This window comes from Carica papaya, chromosome 6, assembly GCF_054855325.1.
Source record: "Carica papaya isolate Zhongbai chromosome 6, ASM5485532v1, whole genome shotgun sequence".
Taxonomy (NCBI): domain Eukaryota; kingdom Viridiplantae; phylum Streptophyta; class Magnoliopsida; order Brassicales; family Caricaceae; genus Carica; species Carica papaya.
The window spans coordinates 30,536,115-30,551,282 of NC_142314.1; the positions used below are offsets into that span (position 1 = coordinate 30,536,115).

General features: G+C 32.7%; 2 protein-coding genes across 6 annotated transcripts; both read left to right on the top strand.

The window, feature by feature from the left end:
* The first annotated feature begins 357 nt into the window (after positions 1–357).
* TOM20-2 (translocase outer membrane 20-2) lies at positions 358–5,062 on the top strand. Its single transcript, XM_022044057.2, has 6 exons — positions 358–580; positions 1,115–1,193; positions 1,283–1,452; positions 1,545–1,592; positions 3,390–3,476; positions 4,554–5,062. The coding sequence occupies exons 1-6, from the start codon at positions 482–484 to the stop codon at positions 4,674–4,676; spliced, it is 606 nt and encodes a 201-aa protein (XP_021899749.1). The 5' UTR covers positions 358–481; the 3' UTR covers positions 4,677–5,062.
* Positions 5,063–8,929: 3,867 nt separating this feature from the next.
* On the top strand, positions 8,930–14,457 carry SSP5 (SCP1-like small phosphatase 5). 5 transcript variants are annotated; one of them, XM_088221770.1, is made up of 9 exons: positions 8,930–9,088; positions 9,185–9,278; positions 10,375–10,635; positions 10,995–11,092; positions 11,972–12,065; positions 12,163–12,702; positions 13,194–13,531; positions 13,761–13,975; positions 14,078–14,457. In XM_088221770.1, exons 3-9 carry the CDS (start codon positions 10,479–10,481, stop codon positions 14,082–14,084), a joined length of 1,449 nt encoding a protein of 482 aa, XP_088077896.1. In that variant the 5' UTR covers positions 8,930–9,088; positions 9,185–9,278; positions 10,375–10,478; the 3' UTR covers positions 14,085–14,457. The 5 variants fall into 5 exon arrangements, with proteins under 5 accessions (XP_088077896.1, XP_088077894.1, XP_088077898.1 ...); XM_088221768.1 differs by having other exon boundaries at positions 10,433–10,635; XM_088221772.1 differs by having other exon boundaries at positions 10,433–10,635; positions 12,193–12,702.
* Positions 14,458–15,168: the final 711 nt, after the last annotated feature.

The window sequence follows — 15,168 nt, forward strand, 5'->3', positions numbered from 1 at the left end:
AACAACTTACTTGATTCATTTACAAATTATTATTTGTTATTGTATTTTAAAAATTTTTATGCGATACACATCGACTGAGATAAATAAAATAATTATTATCAAGAGAATTTATTATTTACTTTATTCTTTTTTTCTTGTACTAAGGTTGTTTCTATTTGGTTTTTCCCATAAGATTTTCAACAAGACAAGATTTTTAATTTTATAACAGTTTTTCATGTATTAGCAACAAATTTTTACTGGTAATAATAATCTGTTTGGTTATAGATGAATTGTATATCAAAGGCTTCACTGAAATTTTTGGACCCAAACAATCTTCCGGGCTTAAAACCAAGCTTGAAGCGTATGCTTTCCCTGTAAGGCGAGAATTATTAGTACATGGAAGTTTAAACCATGGGCGCCGCTATAATTATCTAAATAAAAGTTCGAGACAAGCCTCCTGCTTGGTAGAAACCCTAGGGCTGCGTTTTAACGACGGGGGACGATGGAGTTCTCTCAAAGCGACTTTGATCGGCTTTTGTTGTTCGAGCACGCTCGTAAAACTGCTGAAACACAATATGCCGTTGACCCCCTGGATTCTGAGGTTACTCTCTTCTCATTTCGTTTTTAATACTCACTGTATATTGTCCAAATTCATATCTGATATCGCATTTCTCTGTGTCTGAAACACTAGATGTTGCTTTTTTTGTTTTCCTTTTCAATTCAGTTTGATTAGGCGTTGATTAAGCTATTCGCTTTCGAATTAGTAAGGGCCTGCTTGTATTTATGTTCTTCTCTTCTTTTGGGTGTATCTCTAATTATTTCCGACTATTTGAATTACTATTCACTTTACATACATGTGTGTATATATATATATATATCTATATCTTTTTTGGGATATATATATCTTCATAGATTTTCTTTCTTTTTTTTATGGTCTGTTGTATGTCCATGGCTGCTGTCCGTTCATTATTATTTCAATTTGATTAGAGTGTGACTGAGGTATTAAACTTTTTGAGTTGCCATGCTCATGATAGTCTTTCTTCCACCAACTCTATAGTTTTGGTAGTTAGATCATGTTTGATTGGTAATAAGTGTCTCTCTCAACATTGAAACATGTTGAATCTCCTCTCTGCAGAATCTAACCAAATGGGGGGGAGCATTGCTCGAATTATCTCAATTTCAAAGTGTTCCAGATGCAAAGAAGATGATAAATGGTACTTCAATTTCCTTGTTCGCATATCTTTCTTGATTCAGCTTTTCTCTTTTTACTTTAGTCTTCATGGAGTGAATGTTAAATATATAGATGCCATTTCGAAGTTGGAGGAGGCATTGACCATAAATCCCGCCAAAGGTGATGCTTTATGGTGCATAGGAAATGCCCACACGTCATATGCGTTTTTAGTACCTGATATTGATGAAGCAAAGGTGTATTTCAATAAAGCATCTGAATATTTCCAAAAAGCAGCTGATGAGGTAATTCTTTTAAGTTTCAGGCTTGAAGAGTCAGCTATAATAGAATATTCTAGAGTTAAGCAGAACCTCAGTGATGTAATTTATTGTTGTAGGATCCAAGTAATGAGCTATACCGCAAGTCGTTGGAAGTTGCAGCTAAGGTATTATATCTGTCTTATTTTCTTTTGATTCTTAAACCTTAAATGTTGTTGTTGATTTGTACACATGCTTGAATGGAAATTCAAGACTAATGTAATGTGCTAAATTAAGTGGCTAGTAGGAGTCCAATATTGTAATTGAGCTTTAAATTGGATGTCTTGTATATAATAATTTTGAACTTCTACATTTTTCTTTGGTCTATATATTGATGATTTTCGACCTTTGAGGTGGGTGGGGAAGTGTGCCCCCCCCCCCCCCCCCCATGGTACTGGATTATGGAAAAAAAATCAGCTTGGGAAGTGGTCCTTGGAGTAAGTGTGTCAAATATGAGCTCGGTAGAGGTAATAACATTCTGTTTTGGTTGGATGATTGGGTGGATGAGGGGATACTCAAGGACCATTTCCCTAAAATTTTTGCTGTTGCACAGAGTCAAGGAATTACCATTGGAGAGGCTTGGGGAGGTGAGGTTACTGATGGTGGGTGGAATGTGGTGGTGTCTAGACATCTCAATGATTGGGAGGGGGAGGAATATGAAATCTTCTTCTTTTGCTGTCTAAGGTTAAAGTTTCTGCAGAAAATGACAAATTGGTTTGGAAATCAAAGAACAGGAGGGAATTTTCAGTGAAATCCTATTATATTTTTGATGGGGGAGAATGACAGAAGACAGAATTTTTTCCAGTTAAGCAGATTTGGAAGGTTCAGGCACCGCCTAAGATTGCTTTTTTTGCATGGGAAGCCAGCAGGATTTGCATTTTGACCAATGATAAGTTGATGAAAAGAGGAAAGGTGATGGTCAATGGATGTTCCATGTGTAAAAGGGAGGTTGAAACATGCAATCATCTTCTGCTTTTTTTCCCTGCTGCTCAGGAAATATGGACTATGATTTTTAGCCTCTTGGGGGTAAATTGGGTTATGGCAGGGTCTGTTAGGGAGGAGTTGTCGGCCTGGGAGAGGTTAAGAAAAAAGAAAAAAGTCACTAGGTTAATTCCTTTGATTGTTTGGTGGATTGTTTGGAAGAAAAGAAATAGGAGGGTGTTTGAGAGGGTTGAAAGTGACAAAAAAAAAAATTAGAGATAGATGGTTCCACTTGTTTGGGTCTTTACTATTAGGGCATGACTTGTATAGGGCGGATGATTTTTGGTATATAATTGACTGCTTGACTAATATGTAAATTTATTTTGTAAATTGGTTTCACCTTTTTGGTGCATTGGTAATATATATATATATATATTGTTTTAAATAAAGTGCATTGTTAATATATTCATTCTTTTTATTTCAAAAAAATAATTTTTGACCTTTATTTTTGGCAATTTTGTATATGCATTGTGAACTCTGATTGATCTATATGTTTAGTTTAATTGAGTAGGCATGTAAGCGTCAGATGAGTTAATTTGTAGGGGTGGCTTAGGTTTGAAATTCAAGCTACGTTTTGTCCACGAAGATTCTAAAATTAGACACGAAGATTTGACATTCTTGTCTAATTTTATATGATGTAGCTTGTATATATACTTGATACCATTCAGAACCGTGCTGGGTCTTATTAGCCTGCATTAGTGTGGTTGGGGTTGCCTATGGTTTATGCAATTGCTGTGACTGACCCTGCACAAGTTGATTGTGGTCTTGCCAATGTCACGACTTTGAAGCTTCTGAGCTTCGGTCAAGTGTATTTAACGACAAGTGTTGAAGGTGAGATTATTCCTTGATATGGTGCAAATATAGGTTTCTCTACTTTGTCATGAGTATGCTAGATTCTAAAATATTTATGAGGTATTAAGTCCTTGTTGTCCATGTCTTCTCAGGCTTCTGAGTTGCATATGGAGATCCATAAACATGGAATGAGTCAGCAGACAACAGGTGGAGAATCGTCTACTTCCTCTAGCAGTAAGGTATGATTCTTGATATTTTTAACTATTTTCGGAGAGCAACTTCAATTAGAGTGTTTAGTGCTTTGAAGTACTTGTTTTTTGACACGCATACACACTTTGAGTAAAGTTGGCGCTGCCAAGTACTCATATGTCACAGAAACACACAGTTTTAGTTTTCTTTTGTCTTATACATTTCTCTTTGTTTGCATTTTATACTCGTTGTGGTGTGTGTTCATTACAAGTATATATTCTTTTTAATTGATACCATAATTTATTATAAGGCACCAAATATGTGCTATCTAATATGTAACATTTTAATTCATCAGCAACCAGTTTGATTAGTGAAAGTCCATTCAAGAACTCTGTTTTCCGAGCTCTATTTTTTAAGAGTAAAATCAGCTATTCCTATTCTTTTTTTTTTTTATAGATAAAAAGTGTAGTATTATAAACAAAGTTACCAAGGGGTACCGCCCACATACAAAAAGCTTTTACCAGCGGTTCCTATTCTTTTATAAGCCCATATGACAATTAGGTAGCAGAGTTACACTAAGTATTGGACTATTTATGTTTGTGCATCGATTAATTTGGACCCTATGATGCATATCATTAGCCTGAACATTTTTTATTAAACTTCAATTTGTTCTTTTAAAGTAGTCCTAGCTGTACATGCTTCCTTTACTTGTAAGGGCTTTGCATTGTTTCGGAAGAACTGATTTAACTGATTGATTCAAGTAAAATTTGTATTGGCTTGAATTAATTGGTTGTTTTGGTTCTCTGGAAGTACTTACAAGTTTTGGTTTCTTCCTGTCCTTACTCCTTAGAACTGAATAAATTAACAAAAGAGCTCCTTCCACTTTCACATTACTCGGTTTGGTTTGAGGGACATGGCTTTTTTTTCTCTTGTTGAAGTAAGGTTAGGTCTGCTCTTTTGGCAGCTTTAAGTGATACATATTGGATGACTAGTGTCTTGTTTGATACCCACTGATATGAGGAAATCTCGTTCATAGCATATTTTCTTCATTAAATTTTTAACATTCTTTATATATATTTCCTTTTTAACCATGTGAGATTCATCCTGAATTGGTTGTTTCATTTTAGAGTTCCAAGAAGAAGAAGAGCAGTGATCTCAAGTATGACATATTTGGATGGATAATCCTTGCGGTTGGAATCGTTGCTTGGGCAGGGATGGCAAAATCCAATACTCCATCTCCTCCTAGATAACCATTTTCTTGGCATGTCTTTGAGATAACTATATTGGTAGCTCTTCTACAAGCTTGAAATTTTTAGTGAAAGTCTCTCCCAGCTTGAGGTGGAGAAGAGTAACTTATGCATTGTGGCATCCACATATCAATCTTTGACTACTACTGTTCATTAATTAATTTGGTTAGCGTGGTTATCTTCATATGCCGATTGTGTTTTCCTAGTGGACTTCAATTTTCGGGATCTATGTACGGTGTTGATTCATCTGCATGCAAGGCTGGTTCAGTTTTATGTCGCTTCATCCATCTTGTCTCATAAAAGGTATCTTTGTTCATGAACTCAAAGAAAGTTACTCGGTTCTCTTTCTTTAAGGATTTGCAATACAGATTAGAAAGATATCTTAGCAAGAGATTGTTCGAAACATATTTTTTGTTAGTTTTGGAGATTCTTGTTTCTTAAAATAGAACAACTTTGTTCACCTTATTAAGTGCATGATCTTATCCTGCTAATCCTGCATAAAAAAAAAAAAAAAAAAAAAAAAAAAAAAAAAAACCATTTACAGAGAGACTTGCGTACAAGAAACAGGTTTGTAAAGGTCTTCCATGGTGGTGACAAGAAAACCAAGAATGAAGAGAAGAATTCCTTTGTTGCAGTTTAACTAAATATTCGAGAATAGAACAGATAGAATTTTCCCTATGTAGAAATCGGGACCCCTGGTCAAGCTCTGACTAAACATATAAATTTGTAAAATAAAAATTATTTTATAAAACATTAACCTACCTTGAACCTAAGGTCGATTGATCATATAACTACCTAAACCATTTAGGTAATTGAAAGTACTCGTCCCACCACCATAATTGCATCTATGCTCGAGCTTAAGTTATCTTACTTGAAGACAAACTTAACTTTAAGGATGGTAAAGTAAGAGATGAATATGCATCAATATATGAATCTTACGAGATCAAATTTGAAAAAAAAAAAAAAGGGTTCGGGTTGGTGTGTTATGTTGTCTCCCTTTGTTGCATCATTTGTCATGAGATTTTTTAAAAAAAAAGCTAAAAAAGTTAATCATGGAAGCAAAAATTTGAATGTGAATCTTCTTTTTCACAAAAGAAAAGAAAATAAAAGAAAAATGCAAGACCTAACTATTACCTTATAACATTAAAGAAGAAACTATAAATTAAATGTCGTAGTATTGAAAATGAAGAAGAAAAAGAAACCAAACTCTAAATAAAGTAGGACTTGATTCAAAGAAGATTTCATTTTCTTTTAAATTTTCAATAGTGATGAGAGCACAAAGAAAATGATGGATGTTGATAGATGAGATGATGAGTTGTGAATGTGAGAATATGAGTTTGTTGTTATGGTTTATTTTAATAAATATATTTATTTTTAGTAAAAAATTTATTAAAAATATATTTAGTTTACTAGCGGATCGGATTTTTTTTCGAATTTAAACTCGTTTTAATCCAATATAATCATTTGTACTATTTGAATATGATATGACTTTTGTTTTTTTTTAAAAAAAATTGTGTTAAAACAAGTAGAGTGGATTAAGATACCTCATATCATAATTTTAATTGTCATTCTTAAAAATTTAGAACTCTAAAGTTGAAATGTCTTTGTAAATTACTTGTTCTACACTCGAAGTAACTAAGTGAAGGCAGCTTCAACAAACGATATTATTTACACATCTAAGGACTCCAAACAATAAGATATGTTTGTGTTTCTTATTATTTGTGAAAAAATATTTATTATATTTTTCGTTTTTATTCTCAAACATGACAAGTTTTGAAACAAAACTTTATAAAATTTCTAAGTAGTTGTGCATTGAGTTATGTGTCAGCCACTTCATTGACACAACACCTTTTCACATTAGTAAATTTGGTAAGCATGTATAGATCGCAAATTTTATATATCATCGCGAATGAATCTTTCGATAATTTTGTAAAAATCTTTTGAAAAATATTATTTATTATGTTATGTGAAAATATATCTTTGGTAACATTTATTTTATAACTAAAACTTAACTTAATAGTTCGCCTTATAATGTATTTTAGCCAATTATATGAAATACGAATACTTTGTATTACACGTTAATTATTAAACAAAATGTCTAGTCACTTTTTATGTCCAAATGATGCATGCCATTATTTACTTTTATGCATTCGTTGTATGGGATAATGCGAGTCAACATAATCAAACGGCTTTTAAGATAATTGTTGGATATTCATTTATTAGTGCGTGATAGTTGCCATTAATGTTTGTTAAATGCCTTATAATTGTTATAAATGTTAATAATTTCACATTATAACTATTGTTTATTGTTGCTTATTAACCATTTGTCTTACATATATTGTATGTAAAGACCATTCTACCTTATGTTAAATTATTTGAGAAACTATATCATAAGTAAATGGTCAATCTACGAACTTGGCAAGTAGGGTATCTAACACATTTTTAAGTCATAATTAATTTCTAAGTTATTATTGAAATTATATGTAGATCCTCTTATAAGAAGTTAGTATTATATACTTATGAACTATTGTTATTATTTGGCTATAAACTCTTATAATACGATAAATGGACTACCTTGCAAGCTATTTTTAAATTTTACAAACTTTTAACTCAAAAATTATCATAGTTACCTAAAACTTGATCGACGACAAAAATCCAAGCTCACAGTGGTGATTACACTTGGGCTAGAAAAAAGTAATTTTATACACGAGCATATTAATATTTCCACTTTACTATTATACTAAAACAATGTTGAAAACTTTGTTCATATAGTAATTATAATTTTTAGTGCAATTCTATTTCTAATATGTTTGAACTTGAAAGCTGAAATGAAATCTCTTTATGTTGTAAGTGGCACGTGACAATGTAACTTAAACATGTTATAAATAGTTGTTATATGTGTTATATTTATTGTGCATACTAGTAACACTAAAGCTGGTCTCATTATCGAATGTTTTTATTACTTGCTATTATATTTTTAAGTGAAAATATTAATTTTTTATACTCATTCTTTGACATCCATGTCAAAACAATTATCTAATTGAGAATTGATATTACAAATAAAAATGTGTGAGAGAGATAAGACTATAAATATCACTTTATATATGTTTTAAAATGTATTCTATAATATGTCGACATGCTTCTTATGTATTTCGTGAATACCTTGTGTTGTAGTCATTGTAGAGTATTCTTTTTAACAGAAAACGCAAGCAAAATGCTCCATATAATTGGAAAAAAGTAAGACAAAAATCGAAAATTCCTTTTAAATAATCACTGAAAATATGTATAGTTAGCACCTAACGTGGAATGATTTTATTTATAACAAAACTTAATATTTAAATTATCAAACAACATGTATAATCTCTATCAAAGAATAACCTAAAAACAAAAAGTATTTACTTCGAAGGACAAAGAAAAAGAAAAGATTGTAGAACAAGATGACCTTTATAACCTTGAAACACCACGCGAAAAAGATATGGAAGCATAACCTGATATTCCGTAAAAAAAAAAAAAAAAAGATTTATAAGATACTTAATTATTTTCTAATGTAATATAAAAAATTATAAGACAAAAAAGTATCGAAAACACCGTAATTTAAAAGAATTGAGCTTTCCCTCCAAAAATAAACTAACACTTAAATTCTACATTTTTAATCTACCAAAAGTACAAATAGCGTAGAGATCTCCAACTGTACGTACGATAAAAATTAGTGTAATCGTTTTTTTTATTATTATTAAATGTAAAATATTTTCAATATAATATACTTATTAATTATAAATAATACAGATGATCATATAATTTATAAAAACTAATACTTGTACTTATGTTTATTTTAGTAAATAATTATTAGAGCAGATTCGGATTCAAGTACCTGGATCATAGTTTTTTCATATCATATGCTTTTTGCCCCCTAATGTATATGTATATATATATCAATATGAAACGTTTGGGGTCCTATTTATAAATTCACGAAGTTGAAGCTCCATTCAGAATAAATTTATCCAAATTACGGATTATCATTTGGCTTTTAGTTTATATCTAAATATTATAAAACTAATTTAACAGACAATAACAAATCTCTTGCCACTCGCCTCAACTCTATTAAAGATGCACGCGCTACTCTATATCTCCACGTGTTGAATTACTGACGCTTGTCCTTGTAATAGACAGCGAGTAACGTTATACCCCGTTAAACGCGCGTTTGAAGCAAATTTCTCTTGCAGCTCCCCCTCGAGCTTAAAAGAGTTTCCAAATTATAAAAAAAAAAAACGTCCATCAAATTTTTCTTCAGCTCCTTTGTTCAGACAAAAATAATTTTCGATCCCTCTCCATTTTCCCTCTCTTTTCCATCTTTGGAGGGAAAAGAAAAGCTCTCCAAAAAAAAAACACCCGAACCAGAATCCCGTTTTGCACTGGTATCAAATTTAGGGTTTTGATTACTCACATTCTTCTTCTCGTTTTGTCTTCAATCTTTTGACTCTCTTGCTCTTTGTTTTTTGCTCGATTTACAGGAACTTACTTACTGTGACTAAAGCTTACTGAATTTTTCTTATTGGATTTAATATCGGGCGACAATCTTTGAACTTTGCGCTTATTGAAGTTCAGGTTTGTTGCTTTAGTTGTCATTTACTGCTCGTTTTCGTCTTTGTCTGTTGTTTTTCTAGGGTTTAACTAGTTATTGATGCATGTCTTGCGCGACCTGCATTAAATGCTTAACTTTTAGTGCTGATTTTTTATATTCGGTTTGGGAACGATACCGATATAGATTCTTTCGTTGCTCGTTATAGTTCTCTTGTGCGCCTTGTAGATTTGGAGTTTCCCACGGTTATCTAGGGTTTTACCTAAGATTTTAGTCCTGTCAATGATCTTAAGTGTGTTATGACCTGTTATGCATATGCGAAGCTTTAGCAATTTGTAAGTCAGAGTGTTTCAAATTTATAAATTGGGAAATGTTGACGTGGAGGTAGTTGTGATTCTCAGTATTTTTTCTTTGAATTTAAGCTGAACAGGAGTACTGCCTTTAGGTTCGAAAGATTATTCATTGGCCCTTTTACTTATGGCTTAACATTAATATAAGGTATTTGAAAATCCAAAGGTATGGATTCAACAGTCTGAGTAGATGATTAAGGTAGAGAGGTTATGGGGAAGCAGTTAGCTTCTACTGTTTGTATCAAGACGAGAGAGGTAATTTTGGAATTTATGCTTCAAATTGAATGACTGTACCAAGAGGTGGGGGAAACAGAATTCTGGTACATATACTTCGACTTGAACAATGCTGCATTTGATTAAAATGTCACGAAGTTACCTTTTTCTGTTTTCCTCTTTATTGACTGGCTACACAGTTTTCTAGTATGAAGAAGCCTGATTTTTATTTTGTGATGGGATATTTCTAGAAAATTTGGTATTTAAATTTTGATTAAGAGAAAATCTGGTATTTAAATTTTTATTCTTTTACTAGTTCGTGTAGTTTGATTTAATCTGGTTTCTGTGCATGTATTAGTCTGTATTTTCAAGCCCTGTTGAATGGTTACATTTTTTACATGTTACCATTCATGCTAGTTTTGCATTACAGCTGCCATGGGTGCTGCTGTAGGATCAATCCTATTTGGAGCTTTTCTTGGATTTGCCCTTTAAGGATTCTTATTTTTGGCTAAAATAACAGACTGTTTTTTTCTGGGTTGCTAATTCAAAATTTATTCAGTCAGGAAACTGTGGTTAGGTCGTTGTTGCCAATAATTACACTCTTGTGCTGGTTCAAGGTAACAGGGATTGCAGTCCAAAGATTGGTGAGATCTTCACATTGAAATGCAAACAAGGAAAAGGGTTTCTGGAAGAAATGCTTGTCGACAGCATGCCAGTCCCAGAATTTCGAGAGCTCAAAAGAAGACGTCTGAAAATGTACAAGGTGCAGAAAAGAGAGTGACAGAGCTTATTACGTCTTCAGCTAGAAAGCAGAAACTTGGTATCTTATTAATTTCCTGTCGCTTATTATTTCTATTTCAGCTTATTTTTAATTCAGGACTATTTAATCAAGGATTATTTTATTTAAATCTGTAAGTATTGAGTTCAAAAGCTGATGATTTTTCCAAGAGATTCAGTTCCAGTTTCTTGAAGGGCTATTCCATGCTCTTGATTCTTGTCATGGTAGAGAAAATTCACATATCTACTTTTTGGGTTAGGTATTGAGGAACTGATACATAGAAAACTATGAGTACTATTTTCATTTAAGATAATGCTAGAAGGAACATGAGTTTTTTTTTTCCTCTACTCAAAACAATATCCCTAGCACATTCTCAAAGAAAAATATGGACCATGTTGCAGCAGCAAATCTGAATAATAGATATGGCTCGGAGCTTGATAAAAATTCAAATGCTTGTTTGGAGCATAACGCAGCTACCGTTGCTTCTGTGGATCACAAGGTATATATCTAGCTTACCAAGTCTCTATCTGGAGTTGTCTTTTGGGTGAATGATACTATAGAATCTTTAAAAATAAAAGCTATTGATCAGATCATTTGGGTGCATTTCTGCCCTTAAGTCAAGAAAAATGAAAACAACAAGAAACTAATGGCTGTTCTCCTAATCCAGTATTTCTTTTATATATATGTTCTATCTTATTACACACATGCACCACTCAGACTCTTAGATATTCAACCTTTTTTTTGTATAAGAAAAAAATAGTGTTAGAAAGACTCATATATTTATATATGCATATATGTACTTATATTCCTGTATGAACACATTATTATGTTTGTTTCTTCAATTACATTGACATTCAGTATGCTCCCTATGATACTCTACTTCCACATTAGAAAAACATATAATTATAAATCTGAAAGCTCAAATCATTATTACCAAAAAACTTGAATTTGAGCTTCTGAGAACTAATGATTTTGATTGAAAAATTATTGAGCAAATCATGACATAGCTATAGCATTATAAGTGGGCTAACAGTACATACAACTCGGTGACTCTAAGCTCATACATGACTGGATCTTGATACGAGTGGTTGGGATTATGATGCCTAATTTCCGTGTCAAAAATATGTATAGTTATTGAGTTCTATGTAGGGGCTTAAATAACTCAAATTTGAGCTTGATCTTTTAAGTGCAATCTTAGATTCAAAAAATTGTTAGATTATTAGTGCTTGGATCCGGAGGCATTACATTTCTCTTACATGGTCTTTAACATTTCTGACGTATGTTTGATGTGGGGGTTTGTGAAACCTTGACATCTCAAGCAAAGGCTGTGAAAGATAATTTATAAAATGAAGTTATCTGTTGTACAATTCTTGCGCAGGGATGTAATGAGAGAAGTGCTCATGAGTTGGAAACTATTTTCTCTCCTGCTTTTCACATATCAAAAATTTCTGGAGGGGATATTGCTAGTGGAGGTAGGTGATAAAAATATATTGTTCTTATTTTGTTAAGGTGTATAGTCCTTGGGTTTCTTTCTTTTCTTTCCATATAATTGTGTCTCTACTTATTTAGTTGACTTCATCAAATTCTTTTGGAGTGAAGACCAGAAGCTTCATCAGGGTAGTGGAATGGAATATTCACAAGTTGACATGCCGAAAAGCCATTATGCTCAAGAATCCTCCTTTGTAGACGAGAAGAATTGCTCTTCAACTTCCTTCATTGCATCAGGTGATTGTGACATGGGAGATGCAAATGTATCTTCCGGAAACTTAGGGGCACTGAGCTTTGGTCATGAGTCGGTTGTTCTAGATACAAACATGGATTCTTATCGTGGTTCGGAGTCAGGGCCTGCCCTTTCATCTGAAGTTTCTGCCATCTATCTGGCAATGAAGAACTCAAAGTTAGAATGTATTGATGAGCATGGTCAAGATTCTATGTCGGCTGATGTTTGTGTTGAGGATGAAGATTCTGAAGAATTTGATGACTTTGATCCATATTTATTTATAAAAAATTTACCTGACTTGTCCGCAGTTGTCCCCACTTTTCGGCCTGTGCTATTACCGAAACAAACCCGGAGCTGTCCTCCTACTACTCTTGTTCTTGACTTGGATGGTAAGAATATCAAGATATTTAGTTCTGTTGTGATTTTTATGAGCATAATTGAGACTTCATAAATGTCTATCAAATATTGCTTGCTGTTCTTTGGTTGCTTAATGCAACTTTATAATGATATTTATCGAAGGGCGAGAAACAATTGGTTTTCTTGTTATCAGCTGGTCCTGGATCCATGGCCAAACCTGTGGTTTTATGAGATTCTGATATATAGATGTTTCTGTATTCATGAACTCTTAGTAATGTCACATTATTTTCCCTAACTGAACATTGACCAACTTCTGAATGATGATTGCATGTTGATAAATAGCAAAAGGAAAAGCTACTTTTATCCTATTTTCAGAATTAGAAGAGTTTACTACTGATTTCACTGGGAAAAGCATCTGTAGTATTTCTGATATGGAAACTTTTGTATCTGTTCAGTTCTTGTAGAAATTAGTGATAATTTTTAGAACATCTACAGCATTGACTGAAGCATTTTGCTTTTGCAGAAACTCTCGTGCACTCCTCACTAGAACCTTGTGATGATGTGGACTTTACATTCCCTGTAAACTTTAACCTTGAAGAACATACAGTCTATGTGCGATGTCGTCCCCACCTCAGGGATTTTATGGAGAGAGTATCCAGGCTTTTTGAGATTATAATATTTACAGCCAGTCAAAGTATTTATGCAGAGCAGCTTCTAAATGTGCTGGATCCAAGGAGAAAGTTATTTCGGCATCGTGTTTTCCGCGAATCATGTGTTTTTGTTGATGGCAACTACCTCAAAGATTTGTCTGTTCTTGGGCGTGATCTGTCCCGTGTTATTATAGTTGACAACTCCCCACAGGTAAAATGTGGTCAACTAGATTGATGTTGTCCGATGTTTTGAGAAAAAACGCTTCCTTGCTATTCCAAAAGAGACCAGCATGTGATTTGCGATGTTATTGAGTGAAAAAGAAAATGATTGTGCGTCCTTGCATGCAAATCACTGAGAACCACATTATTCTTCAGGTAGTTATTTTCAGTCTCAAGAAATGGTTATTTACTTGGTTTTGTTTGTGTTTATTTTCTCCTAGGCATTTGGATTCCAAGTGGACAATGGGATACCAATTGAGAGCTGGTTCGATGATCGCACGGATCAAGAATTGCTTTTATTACTTCCATTTTTGGAGAGTTTGGTTGGAGTTGAAGATGTAAGGCCACTGATCGCAAAAAAATTCAATCTTCGGGAGAAAGTGGCAGCAGCTGTTTATCCTCCCTTGATCGCAAATAAAGGAGATCCTTTTGAAAGGTGAACCTTGATATAACTGGAAATCTGGAATGTGAAAACTGATTTTGAGCTGTATTATTATTATTATTATTATTAAATATTTGCTTCCTATTCGTTCTGCAGTGTTTAGCAAGTGCAGGATTTGAAATTAATATGCTGTAATTCCAACCAGTGATGGAGAAAGGAAAAAAATAATACCGTGATCAGGTAGTCATGCAGAGCCAGAGCAACGTGGGTAGCCCAAGAGACCCAGAACGACCTTCGATTCGGAAATGGATATTCGAGTTTAGATTGAATAATCTCTGAAATCATCTTAAGCACATAAATTTTATTAATTTACCAGAATTACAAGAACCAAATTTATTGTTTGACCAAAAGTATTACGCATATTTTCTTGCCCACAAATTTGTGTTGGAACATGTATTGCTTGATTACCCCGAACAACAATGTCTTTACCATTAAATTTGATTATAATAGTTTTATTAATAATTAATAAATTAAAATATAGATCTATTAAATTAAATATCATTGAGTTAATCATTATTAATTTATAATATATTTACAATTATTATTTTTATCTAATCATCTCAACTTGAGCCCACAGCCAGCAATTGGTGCTCAATATTTCTAAAAATATAACTATGTAAGCTTTTTTAATATTATCAAAAGTTTCGGCAATGTCACCGTGTTGATATGAGGAAAACAAGCAAACCGTACGTAGTTATTCAACTCTATGGCGGCACTTAAATATCCTAAACCCAATTCAGAAAAGTTTGAATGCCATCAAATTGTAATTTGTAAAACATATACGCATTGCCCATTCTGATCATTAAAGAGTTTCCTCCTAATAAAATATGATATTTGTGGTTTTTTTTTTTTTTTTTTCTGTCACTAGGACAATAAACTGCATGATTTTTATACACATTCTTAACCAGAAATAGAAGTAAAATTCCGAATATTTAGATACCAAAACATATCGTAAATTGAATGGGAGTAAATATTTAGATAATTATAAATTTTATAATGGAATGATTGGTTATCAATTAATACATTTATTAGCTCATATGGATCTATTTTCCAATTATTAGAATTCGAAATATGTATATTTCACTTATTTTAATCGTTAACAATTTAATATCTGAACAAATTAATTTAGTTCAGACAGTACTTCATAAAAGTTATAATAAAAAAAAAATTGAAACGGCAGAGATCCC

Coding starts and splice junctions, on each gene's coding strand:
- TOM20-2 (XM_022044057.2), top strand. CDS start 482: ATGGAGTTCTCTCAAAGCGACTTTGATCGGCTTTTGTTGTTCGAGCAC. Junction 1,194..1,282: donor TGCAAAGAAGATGATAAATG/GTACTTCAATTT, acceptor TTAAATATATAG/ATGCCATTTCGAAGTTGGAG. Junction 1,453..1,544: donor TCCAAAAAGCAGCTGATGAG/GTAATTCTTTTA, acceptor TTATTGTTGTAG/GATCCAAGTAATGAGCTATA.
- SSP5 (XM_088221770.1), top strand. CDS start 10,479: ATGCAAACAAGGAAAAGGGTTTCTGGAAGAAATGCTTGTCGACAGCAT. Junction 11,093..11,971: donor TTGCTTCTGTGGATCACAAG/GTATATATCTAG, acceptor ATTCTTGCGCAG/GGATGTAATGAGAGAAGTGC. Junction 12,066..12,162: donor AGGGGATATTGCTAGTGGAG/GTAGGTGATAAA, acceptor CTACTTATTTAG/TTGACTTCATCAAATTCTTT.